We start from the raw sequence: 13,625 nt of genomic DNA on the forward strand, positions 1-13,625 counted from the left end.
AATTAGTTGGATAGAGGGGTTTGGCGGGGTTGGGTCTAAGATTCTAAGCAGTGGGGCTAGTCCAACTAGCTGGATTTGAGTAGGGGCCTGGATCCGGTTTTAGCTAGGGTTGTCAATGGGTACCCATTACCCGGATCCGGAACCGGACCCGGTATATTAGGGTCCGGTTCCGGGTCCTAAAGTTGGACCCATTAGCTACTTAGGACCCAGCGGGTAATTACCCGATTGGACCCGAATTTAAACGGGTCCAAACGGGTAATACCCATTGGGTACCCGCGGGTATCGGGTACCCGTTTATTCATTCTTTTATTCATGTTTTTAGCAAAATTATAAGTATTTTTTCTAGTTTTAACTTTGATATTTTACTCATTTAAATTTTTTCTCTTACATTTAATCTTTATTTAGTACATTCATAAGAAATAATAATATTTTTTTATAAAAATTAATTAAATCCAAGTTAAAAAGAGAAATATATTAAGTTTTTGAGATTTTTTAAATAGTTTTCTTTAGACCCAATGAGTACCCGGAATCGATGGGTACCCGGATATTTAAACGGGTCCGGTTCTGGGTCCACAAATTTAGGAACCGGACCCGGAACCGTTAGGAACCGGACCCGGAACCGTTAGGAACCGGACCCGACCTTTATAAGTAGGGTCCGGATCCGGGTCTAGTGATACCCGGGAGGACCCGGACCCGTTGACACCCCTAGTTTTAGACTATCAAAAAAAATTAAAAATTAAAAAAAATCAACGCTTAGTTTGAGTTTCTCTCTCTTTACTCGACGACTCTCTAACAAATCGAAACATACAAAGTTGGTTCTTTCTGAAAGACAAAAAAGAAGAAAGGAATCACGAGGGAATAATAATCATCTACTGCATTCTCTCTACAAATCTAGGGTTTCTTATTGTTACAGCATTTACGATTCAGGTTCTAATCTGGGTTTACTTTACTCATTTTTCTCAACATATTCAATCTATTATCATATGATTACTGATCTCGTTCTTGTTTGTATTTAGATTTTGCAGAATTATGACAACTATCGAAGCTCATCAGTTTGCTCAGTGCATTACATGTCATGCTTGGAGTCCTGATCAAACAAGTAATAATCATCGTTTTCTTTTCCATTTTCGAACCCTAAATTAATTGTATTCGTTACTTATAGGCTGCAGCAGTTGGGAGTAAAATTTACATTTTCAGGGCTTCATTTGATAAGAATTTGTTTATGTCATTTAACTGTTACTTGGATTTTGATTAGTCTGAACAATTTTTGGTTGTCATAAATATCAGTGGAGAACTGAGTTATGCTACTGCACAATGACCAAGGCTTTCTGTTCTTAATGGACTGATAAGTTCCAAACTAGGAATCAGGAAAAAACTAATATATATAGGAGACTTAATCTAATTAGAAAGGTTAATGAGTTATCACTAGTTAGTAGTTACTGCATTTACCAGGATGTACACCAAACGGGAGTTACAGTTATGAAGATACAAGATGCTGAGTAAATGAATACTTTAGCTGATGGTCTCTCCCTCTCTGTCAATTAAGTTCTTAACACAATTCAATCTGTTCTGTAGTGGTGGCATTTTGTCCAAACAGTACTGAAGTTCATATCTATAGATTTTTGGTTGACAAGTGGGAAAGGGTTCATGTGCTACAAAAGGTACGTTGTAATAGCTTTGATCCTATTCATCTGGTATAATAAATGTCCACCAACACTAGCATTTGATTTGGTTTTTTACTTTATTTGTGCCCACTAAAGCTTGTTACTAGTCCGAACTAATTAACATCCAATAAGAAAAGCCAAAATTTTCGTTGAACTTTATTATAAACAGAAAAATGCAAGATTTGATCTCGGGGAAAAATTGAAAACTCTGAATTAGATGATACCAGTGAAAAATGATAATCCAAACACATGCTATTTAGTGCGACCATGAGGTGTGCCGCTATCTAGAACAGAAATGTCAATGCTGATTGAATAAAATATGTTACTCTTTGAGTGAACATGTGTGTACTATCTTTATCATCCGTATTTTGTTCCTAAGAGTTTGAGGTTTTTTCATTTCTTTATATGTCAATCTCATTCAATTTGTTTACATACAGCATGATCAAATTGTTTCCGGGATAGATTGGAGTGTAAGATCAAACAAAATTGTTACGGTGTCGCATGACCGAAATTCGTGAGCCGTCAATTCTTTATTTAATTGGATACTCAGTATTTCCTTTGAAATATCGATATTTGAGACTCCTAATTCTGGATGATATTTCCTTGCTTTTTAATCTAGATATGTTTGGAACCAAGAAGGATCAGAATGGGTACCAACTCTTGTTATTCTTAGGCTAAACCGTGCTGCTCTTTGTGTTCAGTGGAGTCCGAAAGGTATTGATGTAGTGAAAGCCCAACAAGTTAAGCTCTTGGATTAGCATTCACGATAATTCTTATGAGTTGATGTTTCTATTTTCAGAAAACAAGTTTGCCGTTGGAAGTGGGGCTAAAACTGTTTGTATTTGCTATTATGAGCAAGAGAATAATTGGTAAGTAAATTGTTAGTTGCAACTCTCAATTCTGAGAGTTTTCAAAAAATGACCCTTGAATTCATTTACATTTACAATGTCAATTTGATTGTGTTATTTTTACCTTGGAGCAGTTCATGTAAGATATTCATGGGACCCTGAATAGTTTATTATCACCTATCATCATTAATATCTGTGTTGCAACGATACGGACACGGTGTCGGTGTCTTGTGTCCGATACGCTACTGTGACACGCCAACTTGAAAAACTAAAATACGGGGACACGGTATGATTGATAGTTTTAGCATAGATATATTATACATAAGATAGTAAACTTACCAAAATACACATGATTGATACATATATAAGACAGCAAACTTAGCAAAATATGGTTAGTAATGGAACTATCTACTTTTCTCTGAGATAAGAACGGTTAGGAGAGAAAGTCTCAGGTAGAAAGATTTTAAGAGAAAAAGTCGGAAACAAATAGAGAAATGTTAGGGAAATCTGTTTATAACATATCTTCTTTCCTAAAAATTATGGGACAACTGGTTATTAGTCAAAGTTTCCCTATTTAAAAATCAAAATATTAAGTAAAATTCTGATTTTTAGGAATATCTTCTTAACACAACCATATTTGGGGTATTAGTACGCGTATGAATGGCCATACGTGCGGACACGGCTCAATTTTTTTTTTTTGACGTGTCGTTGCAACACAGATTATTTTATATCGACTTCTTCTCAGCTTTCATGCTTTGAGCAACAATTTACCCTTCCACTTATCAAAATAAATAATTATTTTACTGGATTTTTTTCTTCCAACCTTTTACCTGAAAAGAAAGGTACTCCATTGATGATTTCACAGCATTTACTCCTCTTCATCCCCAAAGATCATTAGGGGATTAGAACCAGCAATATGAGAGGTCTTAGTAATTGAAGTAAAAAGGATATAAAATATTACTTTGTTATACAAGATAACTAAGAAATTGCAGTAATAAGCATTCACCAGTTGGACAATATCAGTATGCGACTAATATTAACGCAAGTGACAATTTTATTCTGCAAATGTTCGCCTGCAGGTACAGTTTTACCCTCGTACCAGTTTTATCAAACGGTAACTGGGCATTATATTTATGTTTCTCTGTTGTATTAGCTGAACATCATGTACTAAGTTACATTAACAAGACACGGACCTTTATCCCTTGTGTTCAACCTCTTTGAGAAGCTTTCTATAATTTTCTTGAATATTCCTAATTAACTAGGATCAAGTTAATGACAGTAGGTTCCATTTGGAATATACCATTCTGCAGTTCCTCATCCATATCTTTGATACCGATTTCACCGTCTCCAAGCCTTCTGTTTCCAACTTGGAAACCTATCATTTCTTTCATTCATTAAGTACGTAAGGATAGCTGAAGAGACATGCGTAGAATTTTAGACATTCTTGCATTTCTTTCATTTTATTATAAGAAACATGGTAAATGTTTTATCATTTTTATCTGGATTTTTTTTGGACTCGATAGAAAAAACCAACCAAAAGAAAACAGTTATTTCTATTTGATTTCCATGTGCATCGTGCATGACATGCACAAGTGCATATATGAACATGTTTTTGTTGGATTCGAGCTTTACCTTTATTTTGGTGACAGCTGTATCTCATAGCTTGTCTAGGCTTTTATTTGTCTTCTTTAATTTTGAAAGAAAAAACAAAACCTTGGTATTTCTTCCGAACAATTTGATATTCTTCAGGTGGGTAAGCAAACTTATCAGGAAAAGACACAGCTCTTCTGTGACAAGTGTTGCCTGGCATCCTAACAATGTAAGTGCACTGAGACTTTGACCTACACCGTTAGAAAAAAATAAAATAATTAGACCTGATGATTTTTAATAAGTGGGGAGTGTTTTAATGAACCAAAATCATGCTATACCAATACATGTTAAGGAAGCAGTGTTTATTTAACTGGTTACATGGTAAATGATTCACAATTTAGCAAAATAGCGTGATTTGTGCTCCTTGTGATTTCCTATTGCACATTAACACCTCGACAGTTTCACATGTATTTGGGGGTGTTTTAACAAGGAAAGGAAAAGTAAAATAAAATCTGTATATTAATTAATAATGATTTGTATTTATCTGGATAATTTAGATTCGTTTATCACCCCATTTGGTACACTTGCTTTGTAGTTAGTAGAGTGCTTTTCCATTTGAACAGTCAATTCTGCCTGCAATTTTTTCTTTTTTAAGCTTGACCATGGTATGTTACTTATTTCCCTGGTTTATTTTATGTTTTCTGACAGATACTTCTTGCAACAACATCAACTGATGGGAAATGCAGAATATTTTCGACTTTAATCAAAGGTGTCGACTCAAGGTATATATAAGTAAGTTATAGGAGCTAGTGATTTATGTCTTGCGAGGTTCTAAATTTTTCTGGGAATATGTACTAATGTGTGGGTGGTATTTGGCTCATGACCAGGGATTCAGCAACAAGCCTTGCCTCCGATGCCAAATTTGGAGAGGTTGAACTTCATATCTGTAATATTCTCTTTATAGAAGCAGCATCTTTGTATCTTAGATAAGAATAGGCATATCCCTGCCGTCATTACCACCAGCCTGTTATATTTGCAATTTAGAATCTCTCACGGTTGGCTGCTCTGCCGCTCTCATACATTTATTATCTAGTATCTTTCGACACATTGTGACTCTTCTAAAATTCAATGCTTCTAAGCTTAGTCCTTTTGCTTTTTATCCTCCCAATAGCTTTACGTACTCCATCTTTGCAGATAGTTAACCTATTTGGTATTCTTCACTAAGGCACTGATACTTAGAAAAGTCGGTTGTTTCTGAAGGACGCATTACTGCACCCATCAATGATAAAACAGGGTATTTCATTTGGATGCCACTGGAATGGTTGTGCTGTTTTCCTTTTTTGATTGTCTGAGAACTTAAGATGGACATAGTAATGTGTTGCATGGATTCGATTGAATAAGTGTTACTTTATTTGTTTCTTTCTCTCCTTTGGGGAGAGCTTGTAATGGCCCTTTGTTTTCTTCAACCAACATTTACCTTGTTGGACACCCATCTGCATGAAAATCACTTCTCTCCACCTTAATGCTGTTGACACTGCAAAATCTGCTAACTTTATATGTGTGGTGTATTGGTTTAGTTACGGAATGTGATAATATTAAAAAAGAGGCAGTCTACAGTTAACTATCTCTCAGATGCATAATGCTATTTGGCATGGCCTGTGTGCGATTAGGCTTAAGGTAAACATAAAATCAAATATGTACATATAATAGGTTGTGCGCATTACCTGCAATCTCTCCTGTTTACATATCATATATTGTTTTTCTTCAACAATATATATACCTTTACTTGCGTTTGTTTCGAGGGTTAGCAAGTTGTATGAGACATGTATTCACTAAGTCTGGTGCGTGATATCTCAGTCCTTATTTTGTAATTTTGATTTCTGTAGCGCTTATCAAATGTATCTTTTTGTTGAATCAGCAAATCGTGCAACTTGATCTCTGTTCTAGCTGGGCGTTTGGTGTAAAGTGGTCTCCAAGTGGCAATACTTTGGCCTACGTAGGTCAGAGACTCAAACTTTTCATACTCAGAAAACTTTATTGTGGAGTGTTACCAAAGCTTACTTTACTGAAACTTCAGTACACATGAACAGAAACAACCTTTTCAAAGGAGTTTCTACTTTTTGTAGTAGTCATAATCTCCAAAAATCATGATATATTGGAAAAGCTTATGTTAGAGAGTAGCTTGATAAGCATAAATGCCAAAGTAAATGTAAAATTCCATGATTTGTTGTTCTTTTAACCTCCCTTGACTGTAAGCTGTCTAAAATTGTCTCATCTTTTTGGATTGCATGTTTGCAACTGTTAGGTCACAATTCTACAATCTACTTTATCGAAGATGTTGGTCCTGCACCTTCTGCTCAAACTGTAGCATTTCGAGATTTACCTCTTCGTGATGTGGGTCAGCATCCTCTCTTGTTATCCTTAAAATGCTTATACATTCTAAGAAATCTTTCTTCCACTTCTTATTCTTTAAGTATTAATGATTTTTCTCCAGGTAATGTTTGTTTCTGAGAGAATGGTCGTAGGTGTTGGATTTGACTGTAACCCGATGATTTTTGCAGCAGATGAAAGTGGCTTATGGTAAACAATGTTCTCGTCCATTTATCCTTGTTCTGATAAAATTTGGCTACTGCATTGCATTGGTACTCGGCGATTATATTGAACACCTTTGGTTGTTTTTGGGTGTCAATTATTGATTTATTGGTGGATTAGTGATAACCGTTCTGGGCGAACATTGGTTGGAACCTAGTATTGTAATCATTTTGGCTTACATCTTTGTGCCATTAACTAACTGATCAATTTGGATATTTGGGCTAGTTTTGAGCGACTTTTCTCAAATGATGCTCGCTCTCTATCACAAATTGGCACTTGTGAAGCAATCTTGCTGTGTTTATTGTTTTAGGAGCTATGTTAAATACGTTAATGAACGGAGAGCAGCTGCATCAAGCTCGAAATACGGTTCACAGGTAATATCTATGTTTTATGGATAGTGGTAGGAGTATATTCTCTACAAAAATATGTTGACCTCTTCGAAAGGTCAATTTTTCAATCTGATTGAGTAGTTGATCACTTTAATATATCTATAGTTAATGTGTACCCTGTATAATGTAATAAAAATTCCTCCATTCCAGTTTAGCAGTTTTACTATTTCAGTTTGTTTTTCAGATTCATAAATTTTTTGCTATTGTCTTTTATGTCTCCCAGTTTTCTGAAGCATTTGGATTTGGTAAACTATATGGTCAATCAAAATACGGAGTAAGCACTGACACAGTAGAACCTTCAAAGCCCCGGGGAGGTGTTCATCATAATTGTATTAAGTACGTATTACTTACTGTAATCATATTTGTTTCCACTAAGTTATTTCCCTATTTGCTTCTTTAATCGCACATACACAAGTAAAACATATTTATACTTCATACTGAGCCATAGTTCCTATTTAAAATCCTAGTTGTATCATACCCCTAAAGAAAGCAGAAGATGGTTTAGTGAAGAAGTTCAGCACCTCAGGTAAACTCATTATTTGTTTATTCTTGTGCCTTTCCATGAGAATCTTGCCATAAAGATTGCAAGGAGCGAGCTTTCATTTCTTACTGTGATCATTTTGCACTCAGGGTTGGACGGAAAAGTAGCCATATGGGATATAGAAAGTGATGCAGATTTCTCCTTAAAAAGAAATTAGGGTTCCCACAAATACTTTAATCATTGTTTGTAGCTTGACAAATTTTGTTCAGTAAATCATTTAAACCCTATCTTGGGTCACTAATTTCATTCTTCTTTCTATATAATAAAGTCATAAAACCAACTAATGTTTGTAATATAGATTTCGGGGTTACACTCTGGCGTGGAACCCATATGTATGGCTGAAACCTTTTGGGGTTAGTGTGAGATTTAACAATCAATAGGGCGGATGGCCTACTGCCATTTAAGAGTGCATGCATCTTGGGATGGAAACTGTCTTCTACGATTTATGACACTGGGAAGAATGTATTTCCCCTGAAAAATTAAATTTAGTCATCAACCCTCGTTTAGCTCTCTGTTCACCCGTTCATTGATAATATTCAGGGCCTGAATTACTTGCTTCATAATTACTTGCTGTAAGATTCTCTTTGAGACCTCAGTTAGTGGAAGAAGTGGTTGTTCTTAGCTTTTAGACATACTGGCATAACATGGAAGAAAACGAATCTCAAAATTTGAAATTAATGGTAGCTGAAAATTGCCTGAAAAGTGAGGTAGAATTAAATTTTGAATCTGGCGGTGCCAAAAGTGCATTGGGGGATGCTGATATGCATCTGCTTCCCGAAAGAGTCTAACCCCTTTCTCGCATAACTAGTTGAGTTGAGAGACATAATAAGTTTTTGGGAAGCAGAAAAGTCCCCCTCATAATAAGTTTTCGGGAAGCAGAAAAGCCCCTAAAAGTGATTATTAATTTGAGCTGGTTCAAGAGAGCAGGCGTGGATATTAATCCCCCATTAATCAACATGGAAGAAGCAGAAGAAGTGATACCTGATATGATTGGTGTACCAGGTGTGGACATTTGATTTGTTCGGTATAAAAGATGAAGAAGAATTTAGTTACATAATTGGAGATAGAGAACTGTTTGAAATCTTCAAGGAAGGTGTCTGATGTAATCTTGAAGCATGGTACAGAATTGATGAAAGATGAAAGTGAATTTGGTTTCGATGAAGGTGCTACAAGAATGATGAAAGATGAAGCAGAATTGAAATTCACCGACAGAGACGCTGAAAGTGCGCTAGCGGATGCCTATATTGCTTCACAACTTAATCCTAATTTACCAGGAATTCAACAACAGATTGCTGCGTATAAAGTTCATGTTGCGGCTTCTGTTGTAATGCAAATTGATCATCTAAATAATACCACAGACTGGTACGCTATATTGGGAATTACTGATGATGATCAGGTTGATATAGAAACTATCAAGAAAAAGTACAAGAGAATGGCGTTAATGGTTCATCCAGACAAGAACGAATCCATAGCTGCCCAAACTGCTATCAAACATGTAAATAATGCAATGGATTCCCGATATAAAGATTTTTCTTGATCGTAAAAGAATGGAGCGGAAACAAAGTTCATTATCCTCGGTGGCGTCATGGCCTTTGTTATTCAACCTAATGAAAAACAGTTCAACAAAACGTCTACACCGCCATCATCTTGGTCATCATTATTTGATCTTGAAAGAATGAAGCAGGAGAAACCATAACCCCCCACAACCTAACCCCAAGAAAAAAAAAACAGGAATGCGCGCTAGTCAAGGTAACCCTCATTGTTCTAGCATGTGCAAAGTCGAGATTGAAGAGAGACGGATTTTGCCAACCTGAAACTACCATATTGTCCTATAAATAATATACTAGGTATCACCCCGGCCGTCGGGCTCAATCTTTTTCGATTTTTTTTTGTTTGATCGGTTGGTCATCTTCCACAAAATTTTAATCATTAACAAAGATTAGAACTTAATCGTTTCCTGAGACCCTAGTGTTTTATTAGTCGGGTCAAATTAGCCATGGCCCCCAAATGATGTCCTAGTGTTTTGTTGGTCGGGTCAAATTAGCCATGACCTCTTAAGCATGTACTAGTGTTTTGCGACTTTGTCGGTCAGGTCAAATCATGTCCTAGTGTTTTGTCAGTCATATCAAATTATGCGGGCTTATAGACCCGGCCGTGGCCTCTTAAATATGTCATAGCTTTTGTTGATCGTATCAAATTAGCCGGGGCTTACAACCCCGGCCGTGACTTACAACCCCGGCCGTGGCTTACAACCCACGCCGTGGCCTCTTAAACATGCATGTCCTAGTGTTTTGTTGGTCGTGTCAAATTAGCCGGAGCTTACAGCTCCTGTCGTGGCCTCTTAAACATGATCTAGTGTTTTGGTGGTCATGTGACGTCAAATTAGCTGGGCCCTTAAACTCTTTCGGTATATGGCATTAAGTAAAATAGAATTAGTAGGAAATTTTATTATATTAGAATACCGGTGAAGGTTTATTCTACAAATTGGGTTGGCTAGACTCAATATGGTGTCGATTAGTGCAGTGAACTTGAATTAGGAGTAGGCACCTTCCGTCTTATCGAGCAAACTATTATTTTATGTATGAAACACCACATGGCTTAAATTTTGTAGTAGCTTCACTAAACCAACCTATGAATAGACAATCGACAACAGAACGTGTATCAATAGCTTCACAAACAAACTATACCTGCAAAACTAAGAAGAGTATACGACCTACTGTTAAATTTGGCAGTGAGTAGCTCCTCTTCCATATTATATTTTAAGTTTATTATGCGGAAACTAGTGATGTGGGACTATTGTTCTTTCACACCCTCCCTCACGTGTAAGGCCAGTCACTCGGCCTAACACGTGGACCTACGCACGTGTGGATCATGGGTGTGCAGCTGACCATTCGGTCACGGTCCACCCCAGTACAGGTCATACGAGTGACCAGTCATTCGATCACGGTGACCACTAATCCGGCCTACACCCTGCGTACGGACCTAGCTCTGATACCATGTTAAATTTTGCGGACATCCAACTCAAAACCAATTGACAATGAATGGAGTGACACTTCCATATTATATTTTAAGTTCATTATGCGGAAACTAGTGATGTGGGACTATTGTACTTTCACCCCTACGTTTACCAAATAAGAAGAGTATACGACCTAGGTTTACCAAATGACCCATTAATAGGAGATTTTTTTGTTTTCTTTTTTCGATCAGTTTAAAAAGGAGATTTATGAGGCAATTGTTCAGCGCATTGAAGAAGTAACTGTCTTTAAAAACAATGATCCAACATAGATACTATATGTACTTAACGTAAGTGTTCATCTACATCTAAGTATGTAAGAAACTATCTTTAAGATCTTGGAGAGATTAGTCACAGGGACTCGTGACATGACCTTTGAAATTGGATCTGCAGATGGGGAAGGCATCGTCCACGTCCCACGGTCCCAGTCAATTCCTTTTATCTACCAAGTGGTTTTTTATCAGTCGGCTTCTTTGACGGCTACAAAATCATATAACTACAACCCGGGTGCTGCTCCCTACAGTGAATGCTCCTGTTAAAAACGTATCTCTGACGATAAATTTATTTTCTTTTATCATGTTAGTGTAGAGATTGGATTAGAGCAGTATACAAAAGACTTATCGAATTATGAAAGGAAATCTAGTTATTTTAGTGCTGGAAAAAATTACCGATTTAATATGTTCTCAAGATATTAAAAGATTGGCTTTATATTCAATTGATGTTAGCCTTTGTTCCATGATTCGGAAACCAGCATATAACATACTGTCCACCAGATGAGAAAAATAAAATATTTTGTGTTGCAAGCCAATTCCAATTTGAGTGCAAGGAAATTGCATAGGGTGCATAATAACAATTGGGATTCCGAGTTCACACACTCGAAAAGATTTATCATCACTTAGCGTAACAAATATCTAGTTGTGTCGTGATAGTATTCACTGCCGCAAATGCTGATAGTTTTGAGTAATACGCCCAAGTTCATATCCACCGCACTATACCATCTTATCATTCATTCCAGCTAGTAAATATTCTGTTTGTGATCGTCAGGATTGTGTTTATCCACACACGGTAAGTTGAGATCACCTAGCCTGTTTCGGCATCCTAATACTTGATATTCTTATATACTCAGCACTCAAAAACTTAATCCCATCAGTACCAGTCGATATATCACGAACTTTCATTCCATGCCCCATATATGTCCTCATACACTTTCTAGAAGAATTGTGAACATCCCAAATCTTTAAACTTTGAATCCATCCCTACTGAGAGTAGCAGATGTTCTTCCAGATGAGATAAGTCTTTCTCATCATTTTTTTTTTTTGATTTTGACACTTTCCGTCGGGTTTAAAGGTAACCCAAAACCTTACAAACTAAATAAATAAAAAAACTAACCAAAACAAAAGACAAACAGAACAAAACTCCAACTAACTCCTATAGTAGACCTTGCGACTACTATCCTCCTCTAAAAACTTCTTCATATCACTATCAAAACTGTCAGGACTTACGATCACAAAATTTCCAGAGGAATGCTTTTTAGCAAGCCAATCAGCAGCCTTATTAGTCTCTTGAAACACATGAGTATATCTGATGAAGTCAAACTCCTCCCTGAGGTGATAGATTCTTTTCCAAATGTATAGAACACTCTAAGCAGCTGTACTAGATCCTGATAAAAGATTACACACATTCTTTGAATCAGTACAAAGATGTAGTCTTCTGCAAGAAATACTTTAGCTAACTTCAAGCCTACTTCAACCCCATGTAATTCATAAGCAGTGACGGTAGCAGAACAACTCCACCACAAGCAGCAGCAGTTTTACCATGATGATCCCTGATAATAGCTCCACAGTCCTCTGAATTTTCACCCCTAGACCCATCAACATTCACCATAACTTCATCAACCTCAGGGAATAGCCAGGAACAAGCTATCACCCTAATCTGTCTATAAACACAATCGATCCCCCCATCTCTCCATAAAGCTTCTGATTTGAGGTCTATCTACATCAGAAATCTTTGATGCAAGACATTTGAGACTAACATCCTGAACAATCGTATATCTAACCCCCTCAGGGCTTTTTATCTCAGAAGTAAACACTCTTTTGTTCCTTTCCTTCCAAACATGGTAAATAAAACTATTAAAACAGAGCTTCTTAACTGTTGAAACTGCCCCTCACTTGAAAAATGCACCTGACACCATTGTAATTTAGCATCCCAAGCATCAGAAGGGTCTCTAACCACTCCCATTTTTAACAACAAACCTCTCTAAATGAAATTGGAGAAGAGACACTTAAGAAACATGTGGTCTTCATCCTCAATACCAGAATCACAGAAGACACAGTTAGCATTCTCAATAAGACCCCAACTCCTTAACTTAGCTCTAGTTTTAAATCTTTTGTGACAAGCTAGCCAACAGACAAAGGAATGTCTTGGAATATTATGTTTGAACCAAACCAGCTTAGTCCAATCAACATCCTCCACAGTACCAGAAAGAGTCTTGTAGGTTTCTTTAAAAGATAAATCACCAGATTTACTAACCTTCCAAATAATTTTATCAGGATCTCTGACATCATAGTCCACCACCTGAAGCTGAGAAGAAGTGGTGCAGATAGCAAAATGGGAACACTAAGGAATAAGAAACTGACCAGCCATCATAAAATCTGCAACCCTCTTATCTCTAGAAGGACAAAATTCCTTAGACAATCCTCATCCAACCAATCCTTAAGTTTACCATTAGGATGCCAAAATCAAGTACATAAATTAGTATCAGCTCCATTTCCCAAACAAGTTCCATGCTGTTTCCCATCAAAAATACTGAAAATACCAGGACTATGATCAGAGATGCATGGAAGAAGAAATTCAACATTGGATTCATGAAACATCTCCTACCACTCCATGTTAATAAGTACTCTATCAATTTTTGAAGCAGTCCTGCAATCACCACCTTGTTTATTACTCCAAGTATAGAAGCAACCAGAGTATCTAAGATCAAAAATA

The 13,625-nt window shown here is 36.7% G+C and overlaps 1 protein-coding gene across 2 annotated transcripts; it reads left to right on the top strand.

The window, feature by feature from the left end:
* The first annotated feature begins 756 nt into the window (after positions 1 to 756).
* On the top strand, positions 757 to 7,904 carry LOC113287195 (actin-related protein 2/3 complex subunit 1A-like). 2 transcript variants are annotated; one of them, XM_026535882.1, is made up of 16 exons: positions 757 to 927; positions 1,017 to 1,099; positions 1,576 to 1,661; positions 2,102 to 2,178; positions 2,284 to 2,378; positions 2,464 to 2,533; positions 4,262 to 4,331; positions 4,811 to 4,884; positions 4,990 to 5,032; positions 6,021 to 6,102; positions 6,408 to 6,496; positions 6,597 to 6,682; positions 7,005 to 7,068; positions 7,307 to 7,419; positions 7,551 to 7,609; positions 7,714 to 7,904. In XM_026535882.1, the coding sequence occupies exons 2-16, from the start codon at positions 1,030 to 1,032 to the stop codon at positions 7,779 to 7,781; spliced, it is 1,146 nt and encodes a 381-aa protein (XP_026391667.1). In that variant the 5' UTR covers positions 757 to 927; positions 1,017 to 1,029; the 3' UTR covers positions 7,782 to 7,904. The 2 variants fall into 2 exon arrangements, with proteins under 2 accessions (XP_026391667.1, XP_026391668.1); XM_026535883.1 differs by having other exon boundaries at positions 1,026 to 1,099.
* Positions 7,905 to 13,625: the final 5,721 nt, after the last annotated feature.

This window comes from Papaver somniferum, chromosome 6, assembly GCF_003573695.1.
Source record: "Papaver somniferum cultivar HN1 chromosome 6, ASM357369v1, whole genome shotgun sequence".
Lineage (NCBI taxonomy): Eukaryota > Viridiplantae > Streptophyta > Magnoliopsida > Ranunculales > Papaveraceae > Papaver > Papaver somniferum.

Excerpts from the sequence above, each read along its gene's own strand:
- LOC113287195 (XM_026535882.1), top strand. The coding sequence starts at position 1,030 with ATGACAACTATCGAAGCTCATCAGTTTGCTCAGTGCATTACATGTCAT. Across the intron at positions 1,662-2,101 it reads GGGTTCATGTGCTACAAAAG|CATGATCAAATTGTTTCCGG; the intron begins GTACGTTGTAAT and ends GTTTACATACAG. Across the intron at positions 2,534-4,261 it reads TATGAGCAAGAGAATAATTG|GTGGGTAAGCAAACTTATCA; the intron begins GTAAGTAAATTG and ends GATATTCTTCAG.